Source organism: Cygnus olor, chromosome 5 (genome assembly GCF_009769625.2).
Source record: "Cygnus olor isolate bCygOlo1 chromosome 5, bCygOlo1.pri.v2, whole genome shotgun sequence".
Lineage (NCBI taxonomy): Eukaryota > Metazoa > Chordata > Aves > Anseriformes > Anatidae > Cygnus > Cygnus olor.
The window spans coordinates 5,314,847-5,333,478 of record NC_049173.1 but is presented as its reverse complement, the minus strand read 5'-3'; the positions used below and the strand labels follow the sequence as shown (position 1 = coordinate 5,333,478).

General features: G+C 37.8%; 1 protein-coding gene across 2 annotated transcripts in view; it reads right to left on the bottom strand.

Moving 5' to 3' along the window:
* Positions 1 to 4,376: 4,376 nt before the first annotated feature.
* ARID4A (AT-rich interaction domain 4A) overlaps positions 4,377 to 18,632 on the bottom strand; it is a 48,345-nt gene continuing 34,089 nt past the window's right edge. Inside the window, exons 15-25 of one of the 2 annotated variants that reach the window (XM_040560121.1) lie at positions 17,401 to 17,629; positions 15,591 to 15,841; positions 13,153 to 13,350; positions 11,768 to 11,852; positions 11,402 to 11,597; positions 11,135 to 11,197; positions 9,062 to 10,192; positions 8,775 to 8,879; positions 7,694 to 7,909; positions 6,609 to 6,755; positions 4,377 to 6,229 (exon numbers count right to left, since the gene is read on the bottom strand). In XM_040560121.1, the coding sequence (XP_040416055.1) occupies positions 6,126 to 6,229; positions 6,609 to 6,755; positions 7,694 to 7,909; positions 8,775 to 8,879; positions 9,062 to 10,192; positions 11,135 to 11,197; positions 11,402 to 11,597; positions 11,768 to 11,852; positions 13,153 to 13,350; positions 15,591 to 15,841; positions 17,401 to 17,629 (2,725 nt within the window). In that variant the 3' untranslated portion in view covers positions 4,377 to 6,125. The remainder of the gene's footprint in view (positions 6,230 to 6,608; positions 6,756 to 7,693; positions 7,910 to 8,774; positions 8,880 to 9,061; positions 10,193 to 11,134; positions 11,198 to 11,401; positions 11,598 to 11,767; positions 11,853 to 13,152; positions 13,351 to 15,590; positions 15,842 to 17,400; positions 17,630 to 18,632) is intronic. The other variant, XM_040560122.1, reaches the window with a different exon arrangement.

The window sequence follows — 18,632 nt, the reverse complement described above, 5'->3', positions numbered from 1 at the left end:
GTTTGACAGATCCTGCCCTTACTGGGGTATGGAATTAAACACCCGTTTTCCTCACTTTCTGCCCAAGCGTGTGATGGATTTGTGCGCACTGTGGCTCCAGGGACACTCCAGGAGCCACTGCTGACAGGATTTTCAAGCCTCCTCAGCCACAGGGTGCACTGTAACCACCTTATCGGTAAGGAAAGGGGTGTTGGCCGCCTCTCCGACCGTGTTTGCACAGCGGGGCCTGCTTATCTCTTCAGGAAAAAAGCGCCTCTGCCCTGCGGGAAGCAGGCGGGAGGTTGCAGCGCAATGGCGGGCTCTCCCGCCTGCCTCAGGGCAGCTTGATCTCGGAGGCAGTGGTTGAAGCCGCCTTAGCCATGGTTAAAGCTGCCTCAGCCACTGCATCTGAGCTCCTGCACCTCCATTTAGGCCTTGAAACACCTCCTGAGCAGGGGCTGAGGCGATGGCAAGGCTGAGGGAAGGGCAGGAGTCCTGCTGATAACTGGCCCCTCATGTGCGTGGAGCCTGAGAGGCACTGCACGCTGGCGGGGCCTCCCTGTGCAGGGGAAAGGTCCTGCAGTCAGTACGTGAGGAAAAGCATAATAAAAATACATTCATACTGCTTTTTATTGCCTTCAAGAGATGTAGGGAGGCGGGCAGAGAAATGCTGCAGGTAACAGAGTGCAGCGGCCTTGCCCCGGGGCAGAGCAGGGAGCAGGGAAAGGCAGCACAGGCAGAGCCGCTGGGTGTATAGGGCAATAAACTGAAAGGGAAAAGAATGAACAGCGTAATAAATATCAGTTTTAAGAGACTGGGCCTGACGTAGGCAAACAGAGAAGACGATCAGAGGCTGCACTATGAAAAGCTGTACCCCACGTGGAAGGAAGCTGCTGAGATAGTTTCCCCCCCCACTCCTCTGTACTGAGTGTAAGCAGAAGGAATCAAGCTATTTTTTTTTTCTTCAAAAATAGCTTTAAACCTTACCAATCCCTAGAGGAAGTAATTTTCACAAAATGAATGAGCATCAAGAGATACGGTTTTAAGCTGGCCATAGATGTAAACAAGTGGCTTGTTAAAAAAAGAAATAATCACCCTTGTGCGAAACAAACAATGTATTTCATACAAATTCCACATCTTGCCCCTCCTTATGTAACTGGCATAGCTGGCAGGATCGTGGCAAATTAGGTCAAGCTGTACCCAGATGAGGGATTAGAAACAGAGTGGTTTAGAAATAGCTGAAGAAACTGACAGGGCTGGAATGGAAATATTGCTGGGCTACTCTGAAAACCAGGGAAATAGAGAGACAGAGCCAATAACACATAATAATTGTGTCTATTGAGAACAAGGCTCACAATGTGAGTTAAGCAAATGTACTGCTGATAAACATCCTGCAGGTTTTCACAGCTGTAATGGAGCTCTAGTTCCGATTTTCTTTGCTGGCAAACAATGAAAGAGAGAGAAAGTAACAGTCACAGTACTTGCTTTTTTGTCACAATGTGTGAGCTGTATTGGTAAATTAAAGCCAAATAGCATAAAACCAAGACACTTTTTCACCTTCAAAAGTTATTACTATAGGACAAGCAACAGCGTAATGGTAGTACTAATATAAATAGCAGGCAGTTGGAGACCTAAAGCAGAACCAAACAGCACAGTCCCACTCCAAAACAGAAAGTAGGATCTCAGAAAACGGGAAGCAGCAGGAGTAACAGCATAAATAGGGGTGAGATAATTCGAAACAAGGAGGAAGCTAGAAAAGTCCTATTCTTAGAAAGGTTGAGAAGTGGTCTGCTTTCATAATTAAGATGGTCTTATCTTTTCAGTTCTCTTTAAATGACAGTGCAGTGAGTATTCGTCATCAGGCTGTAGGAAGACAACATGGTAGAATGACAGATTTTCCCCAAAATTGAGGGCAACAGCTTGGTAGGAGTGTGAGCTAATTATAAGAAGTTTGTTTTTTTTTCCCTAAGCCCTGGAATTAAAGTGAGTCAGTCTCTGGCAACATCCCCATTGGTTACATTGCTCTGTCGTGTTTTACATCTTCAGAGGTAGTCTTTATCCTCCACATTGTAGCAAATAAAATTCCAAGTACAGAGAACTAAAAATAACCAAGGTTTTAGTGCACAGTAGCTGCAAAACACAAGGGCACAGTGAAATAAACAGCTCAACATACTTTTAACACACTCATTTTCTGTTTCAACTTGTGAATCAGTCTTCTAGTCCAACTGTCAGATTTGTTTCAAGTGATCAAAGCAAACATGCTCTTAAAAAAGAGCACAACAGCATTTCTTAGACTTACTGCTGTAAAATAATTCCAGTAAATGCTGCCCAGAAAACTCATTTGATCACCTCAGATATCCAAGAGCATTTTTAACAGGGAAAAGAACATTTCATTGGAAGAATTTAACATTGACTTTTCTGTGTGAAATGCCATCTTCTTGACAAACCTATTTGGAGAAAGAAGGCACTGTCGAGTGGATAGTCTGACTGACACACGAGCTGAGAATCCTAAGATTCCACTTCTCCTTCCAGCTCTACACCAAAGCCATTCTGTGTAATTCTGGTATCCATTACCATGTAAATTAAGAATATGAATCCACTTCAAAAACTGCTCCCTACATTAATCTATTACTATGTATTAAAATAAATTTAGAATCTCAGAGGAACTTGTACAAAATACCTCAAAGCGAGCAACTGATTTCACTTTTTCTCCTCTACTGCCGTCCTTCAAATTAAAGGTCTTTGCTGCTCCCTGTGAAAGTCAAATGCATTATGTTTCATGAAGATACACGCTTTTATTTGCTCGTGCTTTTACTTCCAGTTATTACTGTGTCTGTTTGACTTCTGTTGAAATAACGCTTTGTTACTCCGACATCTTCGAACAGATCAGGCAGAAGCAAAGTGATTAAGTGGGTTCTCGAACACAAGCAATCTGACAGAGGAACCAGAAACAAGGAGATTAAACTGGGTGTTGCCTAACTTACACCTTAGAGATAAAATAAAAACTCATTAGTATACATGTAACTGGTACACACTTTCATGAAAAGAAAGTAAAAACTCAAGTAAAGAAGTGAACCTTTTCTTATCCTTTGTCCTTGCATGCAAAATTTTTGTTTTCTAACTTTCGAATTATCTACTGATAACAATCTAAAGTAACAAGTCTGCCAGAAATCTGAAAGTTCTTCATATCAGCTGTAGGTGGGAGGGGAAGGTCTGAATTTTCTTAAGAGACCTGCTCTTTTTAGTAGTTGTTTGTTAAATTTGATCCCTTAATCCTTTGCAATTTTGCTACCTCCTAACTAAACTTGAAATAGTGTGCATCATTTTGTCAAAAACTGCAGATTAGAAGGCAGAACAGGGAAGACTGCCAAGAGGGTGCTTTATTTTTGATTGTTCCTGCAAACATGGTATGTAATCTCTTGTTTAAAAAAAATCCCAATTCAGTGTAATCATAATTACTGTGTCCTCAACAGTATGAACTTTAACTCAAGGCATTAGAAGGCACTTTAGGGTTCGCTTTATGGCAACAAAATAGAAATGAATGGATTATAACAGTTAAGAAATAAAAGACCTATCAGGGTCTTGTTGATTTCAATTTTAGAGCAGCATAGTCCCATATTATATAGTTAATCTGTTTTTCCCTATAGTTTCTTATGACATTAATAAATATTACTTTAAACATCTACTGAATAATCACGGCTAACTGATATACCTCTTGCCAAAAAGACAGAACTAGGAAACCAGAGACATGTGAGAGGTTTTGCTGGTGACTTGGCAGAAACTCGTCCACCTTTTCTTGCTGGTTAACTTTCTCTCAGGATAATGTTAATTGTTATTCCAGAGCTCTGATGAGTACTAGTGTGAGGTAAGCAGGTGGAAAGAGGGAACGGGGAGGACAGTTTTTATATGAAGCAGCAGCAATCTGTTAGACTGGGTTTCCATGTCTCATGGAAGTTTTCCATGCGCTATTTTAAACATTCCTAAGAGATAAGGAGAAGCAGTGAGCGTACATACAGTCAATATCAATGCCAAAACGGAGGTCGCTGAGAGCTCATCCATCATTTATGCATGTTGAGTGTGTGTATATGTCTGTTTAAACCTTCATACAGTATGTAGACAGAGATTAGATATCTGCATAAAATATAATCTTGTTTCGCTGAATTTAAAATTTACTTCTATAAATACCAATCGTGGAAGATAATCTGATAACCCGTGACCCATGTTATTTCCTTTAAAATGAGTATTGCTATTTTATTCACAGCTACTATGAGGTTAACAGTGAAAGCTAACTTTGAAAAAAAAGCCTTTACAACAATTCATGGAGAATAATTTCCCTATTTAGATAAGTCCGGACATTTACAAGAACAATCACTTAAATAAAAATAGAATTTAAAGCCTATGTTTAAAACATAGCCTTTATTAATGCTGTCTAGTGAGCTCCATATTTATCTTACATTGAAAGAGTTCTGCTTTGCTTAAGAAAAGACAGAAAAAGTGCATTTACAAGAGTACTTTTTCTTTAATTTTCTGCGAAAATGGAAGGAATCGGAATCACAAGTTGACAAATGTTGTAAAATGAGATTTCAAGAAACATCAATTTTAGTAATGCTACTCCATCACTAGTGTTTCGTTCTGACTTTCTGCTGTGTGAACCAGAATATCCTGATATACAGTCTAGAGCATCTATGTTATTACTCTACAGCATATTAAACACAGAAAAAGGGGTTAGTTAAGAACCCCCTCCAATGTACAAACATGAATAAAAAAATTGATAAAAAAATCACTTTTATACATAATGTATATGCAAACTGCTTTAAATACATGGTTTTGGAAGAGTTATTTACAAAATGTATCTGTCTGTGGGACAATCCACAGACAAAGCAGACACAGTTGCTTTACTTTATTGTTGCATCTCAACTTTGGGAGATATAAGTTCATTCGGCAGCATAGCAAACACAAGAACTTGTGACAAAGTATCTTAAGGGCAACCCAAAAAATTTTGTTCCTCAAAACAAGGTAAGTACTAGGACTGCCAAAGTTTCCAAATAAAGTCATAGTTTAATCCAGATGCCCGCTTACAGATCTATATTGTAGAGGACACATCGACGGACCCACTTTTAATACAGGCATGGCCACTGGATAAAACCTCCTGTAAGAGCCATAACTGATAGGTATGTTTTATCGAAAGAGTGAACTAACCTAGATTTTTTTTTTTCCAATTTTATTAATATTTTAAAAAATACATAAAAATACAACATCCAATGTCTGAATAAATATATTTAACAAGTTGCAAGATACCTTATTTTACACAAAAATTTCAGCTTTAGAAATCTTGTTAAATAACTTCATCGTTGTTATATATTTCATTTTTTGTCTTTTTGTAACAAAATAAAAACTCTGAAATTACATAGAAAAAAGACAAAATATTTTTGTCAAGGGATAAGATAGTCCACTGAAAACCTATTCACAATTCCACTGTAAACATTAATAAACATTAAAATATTTGCATAATTGTGTGCTCAAAAATCCTATAAAAAGTGGAAGACTTATTACAACTGTAGTTTTCAGTCAACTACACTTCCTTTCACAATTTATTTTGTCCCATTTACATCTTTAAAACTGGGCACATTGCTGAACACATACTTTGGCAGTTCTGTATAGCAAGTGCTTCCACAAAGAGGAACTACTCACCAAGAGTTAATATACAGCTCGGTGAAAGTGCAGCAGTTTCTCAGTTCATTTTGATAATATTCTGATGTCTACTTGGTGCACTTGCTCTTCTAAGATTTCCCTAGAACACCTGAATGCTTCATTGGACATAACTTTTCAAATTTGATAAGTGCCCTTTCTCTGCATTAACAAAAAAAACAAAACAAAACAAAAACAAACACAATGACAAGCATGTCACATTGTGCCTACAAACCTTCAGTTATCAATGAGCTTAATTTCTCTGAACAGTAAATTAAAAAACAAACAAACAAACAACAAAAAAAAGGAGGGTAGGAGGGTAGAACAGATATAGTCCAGCAGTGGAAGTGTGTACAGGATATACTTGGCAATGTCAAACCAGTTGAGTGCTTTCTGTGGTTGAATTTCAGGATTTAAGTCCATGGCAGCAAGTTGCTGGCAAGGCAGAGAAATGTGTATCACCTGCATTCTACAGCAAGCACATTTTGGGGAGGAGAAGACGACGATGGACTCATTCCAGTGTCAGATGAAGCAGATGACATAGACGCTCCTGTATGAGACACTGAATATACAGAACGTATCAGCATCAGACTGTCCAAGTATGTATCAGAATGAAAGTTTCTGTAGTTATTATATTAAAAAGACCTCAAAGATTTGGCATGTCATAGAAACTGATATACTCAGACCATGCTTACAACTAGGAAGTCCAAATTTTCAATGGACAATTATATATAAAAAAAAAAATCAGTAAATGTTTTTGTTAGGTTCAAGTTCTGAAAAGCCACAGATGCTCTTTCTAAATACATATATATGAACAGAATAAGCAGATAACACTTTTTTTTCCCCAAAAAATAATACTGTCAAACTTTAGTTGCTTCAGATTCTCTATTTTCAAGAAAATGAACATCTCAGGGGAAGCATAAAGCAAACTTGAAAATTACCTTCTCTGTCTTTCTTTTTTAATCGCTTTCTTCTCCTGTCTATGGTTGCTACTTCTGACTTCAGAGACATGTAGTACTTTCTGATTTCCTGTAGTTTTTCTTGTAAGAAAGAGATCCTTTCAGCGCTGCTCATATTGTCCAGTTCATCTTAAAAGTGGGAAGAAAAGGAATAAAAGCTTCATTAAGGTGATCTTAGAAAAATGAATGCAACTTTCAGAGTATACAAGACACAGTGTGAAAGATATCATTTCCGTAACACTACACCAAAAAGGCCTGTGACTGATTTAGAATATGAGAATTCACATATTTTTCTTTCAGAAAAAAAATTCTTGTAAAATCCCTCTAATCCAAGTCACTTAAATCAGGCAGACAACATTAATAAGAGTCATGCTGCCCATGAGGAAAAGTTAGATATTCAACTATCCTTTCCAGAATCCTTGCACTCTTAATGAAAGACCTTTCTTTAACAACAAGGCATCAGTGGAGGAGGGAAGAGTAACACTCAAAAAAATTCTTTATCTTCCTTAGTTTTAGGCTGTTGTTTTTTTTTTAAATGACAGGTGAGAAAAACAAAAGAAAAACATGATAAAATACACCAAATAATTGCTTATCAGCCTGTTCATCCAATCACCACCTCTTCAGATCACAACCTCAATTTTAGCAGCATTGACTCCTGAACTTTAATTTAATATTTTGACCATGGCACCAAAAACTGGGGATTTCAGACTACATTCACTTCTTGGGGAAGCATGAGAGAGGTAGGACTGCAGTGTACAGACGCTCCATAACCCCAAAATTTACTGAAGATCGCCCCAAATCATCTGGGATCAACAAGCAGAGGAAGGGGTGAGTGATGTGTGTGTGTGAGGGGGGGATCAAATTTCTGTCTATTAAAAAAAAAGCTGTAAAGTACAGAAATAGTAGAGAATACAGCTATGGAATTCAAGCATTCACTCTGAAGACTTTGCTGAAGCTTTTCTAAAATACTGAAGATCCTATGCCTCAAAATTTATGCTTCACTGTTTAAGATGATACTAAAAAAAAAAAAACACACCACCACCACCACCACAAAAAAACCAACTTACTGAGTTGAAAACTCCATTTGTGTACTCTAGGAGAAGCATTCTGGTGGTGGTGCTTCTCTCTGTGTTTATCCTTTTCTCCATCTTTGATGTGAGGTGACATCACTCTTGCAGGTGATCGAGAAATCTTCTGTGGTTTGGATGAGTTCATGTGTTTTACAGGAGTACATTTACTGGAACTGTCCAGGACAGGAAGGTCTTCACTGTCACTGCTTTGTCCTGCAGTAAGAGAAACGTACTTGACTTCAAAAACAAAACACTAGCATTTTAAAAATGTTATCTAAGTTACAAAAAGGATTAAGAAAGAACTGCTCCTTCTTGCTCGGAAAATTCCAAAATACACACAGGAAAATTTGAATCATCAGATTCACTACGTAACAGATACAACATGCGCTGAACTCTCAAGTGAACTGATCTTTAATGCAGCAGAGTCAAGGGCTGACCAGGCCCATTAGTTAAGGAGCAATAATCAATTTTTTCTACAGAAGTAATAAGGAAGCTTATTTTAAAATAAGGACATTAGCACAATGATAAGCTATCTTAAGTCACATATTTTGGGGTTCTAATACAAAGCAGACACTAGAACTCCCTTTTTAAAGATTAAGACTGTATTAATACAGATAGCTAACACATGATTCTGGATATACAGTATATTGCTTTATACATTTACTAAATTGCTTTAAACACCTAAAAGAACACTTGTGAAACTAATAGCATAGAAGCTTTAACAAGAAACAGAACATTTTAAGCTATAGAGTATGCAAACATTTTAGATTCACACAATAATCGCAATATTCTACATTAGCCAGAAAATATGTCTGAATATTCTATGTCAGATAATTAACTATTTTAGTTTGACATTAAAAAAAAAATTGACAAAGCTTTCACAAGGCCCAAATACATTGACTCATTCTATTCAGCTTCTTCAAATTTTGATCAAGGTAACAATGATTACCAAAACTGAGGTATGGAAACGTAAGTTCCACCTAACAGAAATAATCTGTATGTAACAATGAAAGCAGGGGGCCCTATACATGTTTATATGACAGCACACCCTTCCCCATCACCCCCCTCAGGAATGTACCTGTTCCATTCTTTTCATTTTTGGCTGCAGCACTTGATCGCTTTGGAGTACGCTTTTGTTTTTTTGCCAGTGTTCCACTATTGCTGTCACTGGGTCTTTTTTGACCTACATGAGGGGAAAAAGAAAAAAAAAAATGCACCTCAAATATTTCTGCTACAAACTCTTTATAAGCAAGAAAGAAACGTAAAGCTAGAAGACAAAACAAACCAGTCAATTTTAGCAAAGTAATGCCAGACTTAAGATGACTTCAGAAACCATTAGACTGACTTGTCAGAGGAAACGCTCACCCTTCTCTCCGATGTCTCTTTCTTGCACTGCTATGCTACAATTGCTTGACGTAGTACTGGCCTCAAACCCGTTAGCAGACTCGCTTTCGCAGAGCCCTTCTTGAGATTCCTCTGCCACACTGTCGACTTCAATAGTCATGTCACTTTCGCTCTTGATGCTGCGGGACTCATCCTGACTAAGAGTAAGAGGTGAGGCCACTGAAAAGCTTGACTGGGCAGCAGGGGGTAAGGCAGACGGGTTTGAATTTGAAGTGTTCGGGTCTGGCTTTTCTGATATTGTATCTTCACTACTGCTCTTCTCCTTTTCATCCAAGTCATCCAAGTCTACTTCGTGACAGAGCAAAGTTTCCGGACCAATCTGAGGCATTGCATCATCCTCATCTTTTAAGGGAACGTTATCATTTTCCTCAGATGGACATTCAAAGTTCTCATTCCTCATCTCTTGACCGTGCTGAACCGATTCTGCCACCAGGGATGGCATTTCTTCATTTTCAGTTCTGAGAGACTCTTCAGCATTCAGCCCTCTACATTCCTCTGCCCCAGTACATTCATTGGTCCTCTCATCAGATACAATATTTGGGACTTCCATCTCACTCTCCCGTCGATTCCTTTTCTCAGGTGATGCCTGCTCCGAAGTTTTCCTTTTCAAAAGCTTCTTATCTTTTGTCGAAGGTTCCATTTCACTTTCAGTAGTGCTGGAAATCTCTTTACAGTCCAAGGAAGACACGTCTAATCTTTCAGTTTCTGTGAGAGATTCATTTGCCACATCTTCCTGACTTCCTGGTGAAATCTTTGCATTCTCTAAACAGGGATCTTTTGTCTTGCTCCTTCTCCCTTTTCCTTTAGGTGATTTTTCAGCTTCTCTCTTGATTTCTTCCATTTGTTCTGATTTATTTCCAAAAATCTGAACAATTTGTTCACTTTCTTCAACTTCCAGTTTCAGTGTTTCTAATGGCTGCACTTGACTCCTGTCATTTTCTCTCAGTGCATGAGGAATCTTTGGGCTTTCCTCATCTAGCTTCTCATCATTTAGTTTTTCGTTTTTTTCCAGTTCTGAAGTTTCTGGAGAAAATTCTTCATTCAAATTCTTCTCAGATGACTCATCTGCTTCACTGTCAGATGAGCCAGAGTCTGCAGAAATAAAAATAAAAAAAACAGAAGGGAAAAACACCCTAAATCATCAATTACAATTACTTTTGTCGACTACACAAAAACTTTTTACCAGTATTCTACGCTACTAAAATCAATTTAAAATAAACAATTCTAAACTTCAACAACAACAAAAATGTGTATTAATGAACACGCTTATTACAGTTCTTATTATTACTCAAAATCCTTATTAACTACTGTACTAGTAGAAGTACTATTCCCCAAATTATCCGGTATGAACAAATGAGTTTAGCAAAAATGATTTCACATATTTCCATGACCTGTAGATATCGTCACCCTATCTGGCATCAGCAAAACCAAGCAACCAACCACCAAACCAAACCATAACTCCCCTTTTCCCCTCTCCATGTACCCCCCCCAATCAGGGAAAAAAAAAAAAAACAAGCATCCCTCCCACACCACAATATGGACCGTCCACTGCTAAACTATTGCACCAATCACACACCATTTACAACACAAGCACTATTATGTTACCAGAAGATTATTGAAGGGACCTGTACTAAAAGAAGATGTTGATTTCACTTCAGTTCTTGTTCACAGAGGCTTAGAAACATCAAAAATATCGTTGTAATTTGTATATAATTAACTTCTTTACTGGATGATGCACTACTGAGGCTGAGGACTTAATTACCATTATAAAAACTATTATTATACCCCTAGATTTGGTCTGTTCAGGATTAAGACTGAAAGGCTCTGGCCAAAGAAGACAGGATGACTTGCACTGTCATTTCCATGCCATAGCTTGCCTGTGAGCAAATTGTGCTCTTCAACAGTTTCAGTTCAACTACTTCCTCGGTAAAATTCACAAGGAGGGGAAGGAAAAATAATAAATAAATAAAAACCTCTTTTCAAAAAAGGTACTAAAAAAACCTGAAAAACATACACAGGACTGAGATCACTCACCGTTTGATCCTCTATCAGAATCAAACATTCCTGAGCTACGTCTCGTCTGCCTGCGGGGTGTTGCTAAAATCAAAATCAAAAATATTAATTTTTATAGAGTAAAATCTGTACCGAATTTTTTGTTTTATTGCTTGCACACTGACTGGTTAAGTAGGACTTCAAAGCTGCTGAAAGCACTCTGTTCCCTGAAGTTGTCATGTTAATGCACTGCATTACATCACTGTTTACATGCACTTCCATGCCAGAACAAGAGTGTATCAGATGTACCTTCTGTTCCATTTGGCAATGGTGAGGAATCTGACAAGTTGTTCCGTGCACTTCTGGCTCCTGATTTACCTTCGCTATTAGGTGTTTTGGATAAAGACGTGTTTGATGGAAGAGTAGATTTCAGAGGGGGCCGCCCTCGCTTTGATTTTTGTTTCTCCTCCTCTTTCTTCTCATCCTTTTCACTGTCTTCTTTATTCTGAGGGAGAGAATTAGGTATTTATTAAGGTGAAACCTTTTCTTATTTTACCCTATACATCAGTTAAAAAGCTACATTATGGACTAAATAATCTTATTTTTTTAAATTAGGAACAATCATAGTCATAAAGTAAGGTACTATAAGAAACTTATTAAAATAATCAGTATTACTTTTGTTCTTTTCTTCTGTTTTCTCTTTGGTCCTCCTTTGTCCACAGGCCAGATAATCCGATCAGCTTTCACCCATTCATCATACCTGAAAGCACATATCAGCATACTTTCATTATGGCATATAAAAACTTGTTTGCAATATGATATTTAAAAGATTGAATTACAGAAAATGTTTATCAAGGAAAGGTAGAAAAGTAGAGCATGTATTTACAAATACATGCAGTATCTGCCATTAGAAAGATTAAATTTCTAATAAATTTTATTAATAATATTTTTTCTTCTAATAATAATTTCTAATTTGCCATTAAAAATTTACCTTCTAAGATCTTAAGAAAATTTGTGATGAACAGAGGCATGGGGGAATGGAGGTACAAAGTTCGCCGTCTCTTGCTAGCAAAGCACTACAAGTCAGGGAAACGACACAGCTACGCAATTTCTGAATAATTTCACACGATATACCAAAAGTCCATTTTCACCAAATCATGCCTCAACAACAAAATATAACCTTTTTTCATTGAGTTTTTAAATTATAGCAACAGACAGAATGAGATTATGAAAAGCACAAAATATACTGCTAGTGCTTATCAAAATTTCCTGATTTATTATCAGGATAAAGGGAAGCCTGTAAGTACCTGGGAGAATACCACCCTCTCCTCCCGCCCAAACTTAAAGTTGCCTCAAAAAATAGATTTGCTTAATTTACTTAAAAACTTACGGACTTATCATGTCTCAAGTTATACAACAGAAGTGTTTTATTTTTTAAAAAAAATATCACTTTTGTGATACGTTTGCCTATATAATCACAATGTTCTTAAACACAACAAACCCCGGCGATTTCTACAGCAGTGTTAGTGCGGCTGCCAAGAGAAGCTTTTGATAATTTTTTTCCTGTAGTTCTTTGTTGCTTAGCTCTCTCCTACCCTCTTCTACATGTAACAACCGTTCTTTATAATCAGTTAGCACTGAACGCAAGAATAAATTTTGTTGCCAAAACCTCAGTACTTGATAATCTTCTAATTGCAGACGTCTTCACCGTTCCCAGTGACTCTTATTTGAAAGTCTGATGCTGCTAACGCTAGCTGACACAATAAATTACAGGGATACTCCTGTGAGGAGAGAGGATTACTCACTTCAAGCAGGATGGAAACTTGGAAACATACAAGTCTATTCTAAGATTTCAATGCAACAGCGTCATACCATGAACAAAATTACTACCATTGAAAAATAGAAGAGTCAGATCCTGTTACCATGTTGATAATTTAACTCAGAGCCAAGTCACCGACTATCTTTCTCTTTTTTTTTTTTTTTCTTCCTAAAAACAAAAACTGTTTTGGAAGTAATAATCTTTTTAACAAAACAAGAAATGAAAGGCAATGTGTTCTCACCTTACATTCCAACCATAGTAATGAACTAAATATAAAACTTCTCCATCGTCAATTTCAGTGCTTTTAATACTGGCTTCATAAATTTTTTGAGTCTTTCCACGTCCGTATTTTACTTTTACTTTGGTTCCAGTAAGGCAGGGTTCTGTGTCCTCCTCATCCTCTTCACCTTCTGATTCTCCTTTGTTCTCCATTTCCTCCCTGCAGTAAAGTATATTCAAAATACCCACTAATTAGTGACAATCAAAGTTTTAACATTTAACTAACACAGCCAAGCTACTACGAAGAAGAAGGCTGTGTCAAAAATTTTCTAATTTTTTGCATCCTGTGCTATTTTTAAAACACATTTGCTTTTGACACACTACTTTGAAATATTTTTTTTCATCTACACTTTGCTTAACAGATTATATTTTACTAACAGCGTATGGAAGTTTGGATGGCCATCCCAGTGGCCCTCTCATGGTTGGAAACACCATGGAATGGTGTTCAAACAAATCTTGAATAAATCTGAAACAAACCTTGATTACAACAGTTTTTAACCAAGTTTAAAAGTGTCTACACAGCTTTTATTAGCTATATCTACATCTTATTAGCTGTATCCAATATTTAAACACAGTATCAAAACATTGTTCCAACAATCACACTCTAACCTATTTTTAGGGTGAACTTAGAGTAACGTAAAAGTTAAACTAAAAAAAAAAAATGCCACCAGGAAAGAAAATACTGAAAGACTGTGGATTTCTTTTAATACAATATTTTTGCTGGCCCTCAGTGAAAGATGAACTATCCTGTTGTAGCAAATAGTTGAAAGAAAAACAAAGATGACAAGCACCACCTGTATCACTTAAAAGAAAACTATTTTTGATGTCTTAGTCACTTGACATACCCCTGCAACCTGCTACACACCCACACTGCACCTCCATTTGAGGCATTTTTGCATGCTACGGTCTACTGCAAGATTTTTCTTTGGGCTGCACAGTAACATTTTCTTTAAAATAACTGTGCATTGCCTCCACTCCTCAAACCTCTTTAGCAGAAAAGTTGCAATATCCCTACCCCTAACTCAACAAATCCTATTCATTATCAACTGTGTCCCACACAACTTGGCCACATGCACCAGCAAAAAAGGTAGGAAAACCAGCTTAAAGTTAACAGAAGCTGTTAGCTAAGAAGACGTCTACTCTGGTAAAAACTCAGACACCTGATCACAGCTTGTTTCTAACCAGGAATGTAAATCCATTTCAAGTTGTCAGACTTTGGATGCAACTTTCCCTCGTGTGGTGGTTTTACCCTGCTGGGCAGCCACACTCCACCACAGCTGCTCTCTCGCTCCCCCTCAGAAGAAGAGGGGAAGAATTTAATTAAAAGGGAAAAGGAAGAGGGGAAAAAAAAAAAAAAAAAAAACTACCAAAGGCCATGAAGAAGCACAAGGAGAGGAAAAAAATGATTCTCTGCTTCCCACAACGAGCGATATTTGGTCATGTCCTGGGACACAGGGCCTCAGTAGGCGTGGCGGTTGTTTGGGAGGACAGACGTCTTCATAACGAGTCTCCCCTCTCCTTCTCCTTTCCCACCTTCTATTGCTGAGTGTGACATCATATGGCATGGAATATCCCTTTGGTTGGTTTAGGTGAGCTGTCCTGGTGATGTCCCCTCCCCACCTCTTGCCCACCCCGGGTTGGAGGGAGCCCTGATGCAGTGCCAGTATTGCTCAGCAGCAGACAAAACACTGGTGTGATACCAGTGCAGTTCTAGCTACAGGTGCAGAGGACAGCACTGCAGGGGCTGCTGCAGGGAACGTTACCTCCACCCCAGCCAGACCCGATACCCCTCTGCAGATGGTTTGTTTCCTCTGCTGTCTCCTCCCCCATCCACTACTCAGTCACTCTGTTGTTGCCCTGCCACGCATCCCCGTGCCATCCTTTTCAACCTGTCTTTAGGTTTCATTCAAACTCCTTTTTCCTCCTTTACCTTCTTGGCAGATCCTCTCCTACCTACCTACAATACATTTAAGTAACAACAAAACCAAGCAAGCTGCAGGTTCAGTGGTCAGCATTAAGCACAGAAGAAGAGGGGCTCTTTTCCACCTATATTTTAACTGCCCAGTTGCTCACCATCCGTATAGCAGCCTGCTCTACTTGGCACCTATACGCACTAGGGTGATAAAACACAAAGACAACCTTGGCAGGACCTTCAAGGAAATGGAAGTGAAAAATACTGCCTGCCATCTCCCAGAAAAAGGTCACTCCTTAAAGTACAGTAAACTCTCCAAGCTTGAAATAGTATTTTCTTTTTCCTGTCTGGCTGAGTGAATTAAGGTCTTTGATTTTCACGTTTTAAAAACTGGTCAGATCTCCAGCTCTGTGGCTACCCTTGCTTGGAGCATGGCTCTATCAGGACACAGATATACTCCTAGGAAGGTGCTACAAATTAATTCTTACCTCTCCCTCTGCCTTTCTTCCTCTTCATCTGATTCTTTATCAGACTCTTCCTGTTTTTTAATTTTTTTCTCTTTTTGCTTTGGTGTACTTTTTCTCCCTAGTGGAGTTTCATTTTCTTTCTTTTCTGCATTCTCAAGTGTTTCCTCTACATCTTTGTTTTCCTTATTACTGTCTTTTAATTTATCTTGTGTTTTATCCTCTTCACTCTCTCTTTTAGCAGGGGTTACATCACGGGCAAGTCTTCTTCGTCCCTAGAGCAGAAACAAAATCTGTTTAAATCTGTTTAATACTGGCACCTTCCTTTCAGCATCTTCTGTCCGGATATCTACCTGTTGATTTTACAGAACAAATCTGCCAGCTTTAGAAATACTAAATTTTTAAAAGGTACTTTGAGTACCTGCTCAATTGGTGTCTGGCACTGTTGACAGGTTCTTGGGGGTCTAGTACAGATTAACAATTTTACTACTAGAACTATCTTTCGTAAGGACATTGCATAGTAACCAGAGCATTTAAAATACATTATGAATGCAAGGTTAGTTATTTGGAGGCTATCCAAAGACAACAGTAGTGAAGGCACTATAATTACGATTCACAGTAAATCGGTAAATACTTTGAAATCATTCATAAACAGACAGTTGTTGACTGGATTAATAAAGTAATAAAATATATGATCAAGTAATATTTAGTTATTGTCAAATTAACATCAACAACAAACGATTAAAAAAAATCTTTGATTCCTTTATCATCTCAAGGACTAATTTTCTCCAAAAAGTTTGTCAAGGTAAAACAAACAAACAAAGCTAGTGTCACGCCAGGAATTTCATCAAGGCTGATACAATTTGGAAAAAACACTTTAGACAGAAATAGAATATATAATGCAAATCTAAACTTATGTTTACACTATGTCTTTCAACTATTGATTTAAAGGCCATATCCTTGTTTGAAAAATTGATTTACAGGAGGTACTTCAGTAGAATTACAGTTTAGTTAACAGGATGCTTACAACTTCGGTGATTTTAAAAGTTGCATTTCCTTGTCCTTCAGTAATATTTCTCTTTTAAGGAGCACATAATGACTTTTTAAAAGATCCAACAGGAATACTACAGCACCCTAATTCAGTCATATTCAAATACCTTAAAAGTATCCTTGTATTCTCCATCAGGTTCAGTTTCCACCAGCTGATGGGTCACTGATCTTATCTACGTAACTACTAACACAACCCTCACCGATACAGCATTCAAAGACAGAGGAAGACAAAAAAAAAAAAAAAAGATATCTTCCCTCTCCTATTTTGTCTATGTGCTGTAAAATTGCATGTTTTCTTCAATTAAAAGAGATATTGTGATAAAAATCAACTCAAACAAATAGGACTTCCTTTGATTCTTTACGCTGTAGCAGTCCCTCGATATCCTTGCTTCTTGATGCACAGCTCTGAATTCCATGTGCCTGTGGAAATTCCCACCCACCACCAGGATTGTCCTGCTGGGTTTCTCTGTTCTGATGATATACAGCTCTCAGTAGCTCTCAAACTATCCCTGAATAGAAACATGACTGACATCAACACAGCCTTAGCAAATCCCATGGATGGTTTAGAACACACAGAAATAGTGAAAACCGATTCTATTCACAGGTAGAATGTAATTAACAACTGAACACCAACTCTTCGTTCACTGAACGCTGTCCTACACTCGTACAAGCACATTAATTCAAATGTACAGTTGCTCCACAAGGGAAAACTCATTATGTAAACTGTTCAGTATACAAAGGGGTTTTGTTAAGTACTAAATAGAAATCAGTTCGAACTACTTACCCTTGGGGATCTTAGTTCTATTTCTTCTTTTTCACTCTCACTGCTGGAATAATTTTCTTCTGCTTCTTTTTTTACTTCTGTTGGAGGCATTTTTTGTTCCTCTTTCACACTTTCCTCCATTGGTTCCTCGTGTTTCTGTGTGTCTTCTACCACTTTTGGTTCATTGTGATGGATGGTCCTGAACTGAATGTTTGCCGAACGGCAGTATTCTTCAAAACCATAAAGATACCTATAGGTAGAAATAAAGATTCATTTATACGTTTCACCTTGTGTTTTTTAATTCATTGAAGTGCAAAAAAAACTATTTTTCTGCTTGTAGGGAAGAGCAGGAGGAGTAGTAACTTCAGGAAAAAAAAAAAGCCAGAGGAGATTTTGAAATGAAACAGTTCCGCACACAAGTCAAGCAGCGAAAAAGAAAACTCTGCATGTACACACAGGTGCTTCTCACACATTTAACTTCATCTCTGTCCAATTAAGAACTCATGACAGTAAAGCTTACGAATATGTACACTGTTTTGCAAACATACACTGACAGCTAAGATCAGCCCAGTATTATAATATGGGCATACAAACAAGTTACCACATGGTAACAAATTGTCATGCATCGGCTTGTCCTCTGGTAACTGCCTGTGTACACACTCTAATCCAGTTACAGGTGAGAGAAGTATGAACTAGCTTATCCCTCAAAGAATAAATACGTAAATCACAACACACCATCATGTGTCCATACAACATCATTACCTCCACTGTAATAGCAACTTTGCACACGTTTATTTTTTTATCATACACACTCTTCTCTGTAAAATACAGACCTTAAACATGTGCCCGGTTCAAATCCCACTGAAGACAGTCTGAATGTTTTCAACTTCATCAACATTAACATGAGTTGAGTCATTAGCGAACCCTATTCAATCAGCCAAATTTCCTTAGGTTCGAGTCAAGAGAACCTCGTTCTCCCCTTTTACTCAAAAAGTCCAATTGTTTCTCGCTCAAAATTTCAGGAGAATAAATAATTAAAACAATCTTTATTTAGAAAACGAGACTGAAAAATGTAATTCCTAAAACGTTTCCACTTCAACAGTTATAGCCTCACTGAAAACCAGGGGTCAGAATAAAAAGTGTTTGCATTTTCAATTACAGTAGTAATTTTGCTACTCAATACCGTCACATCACCATAGCAATGTACATTGGTTATGCTCTAAAGCTATTACTCTACAGACGCCACACAAAGA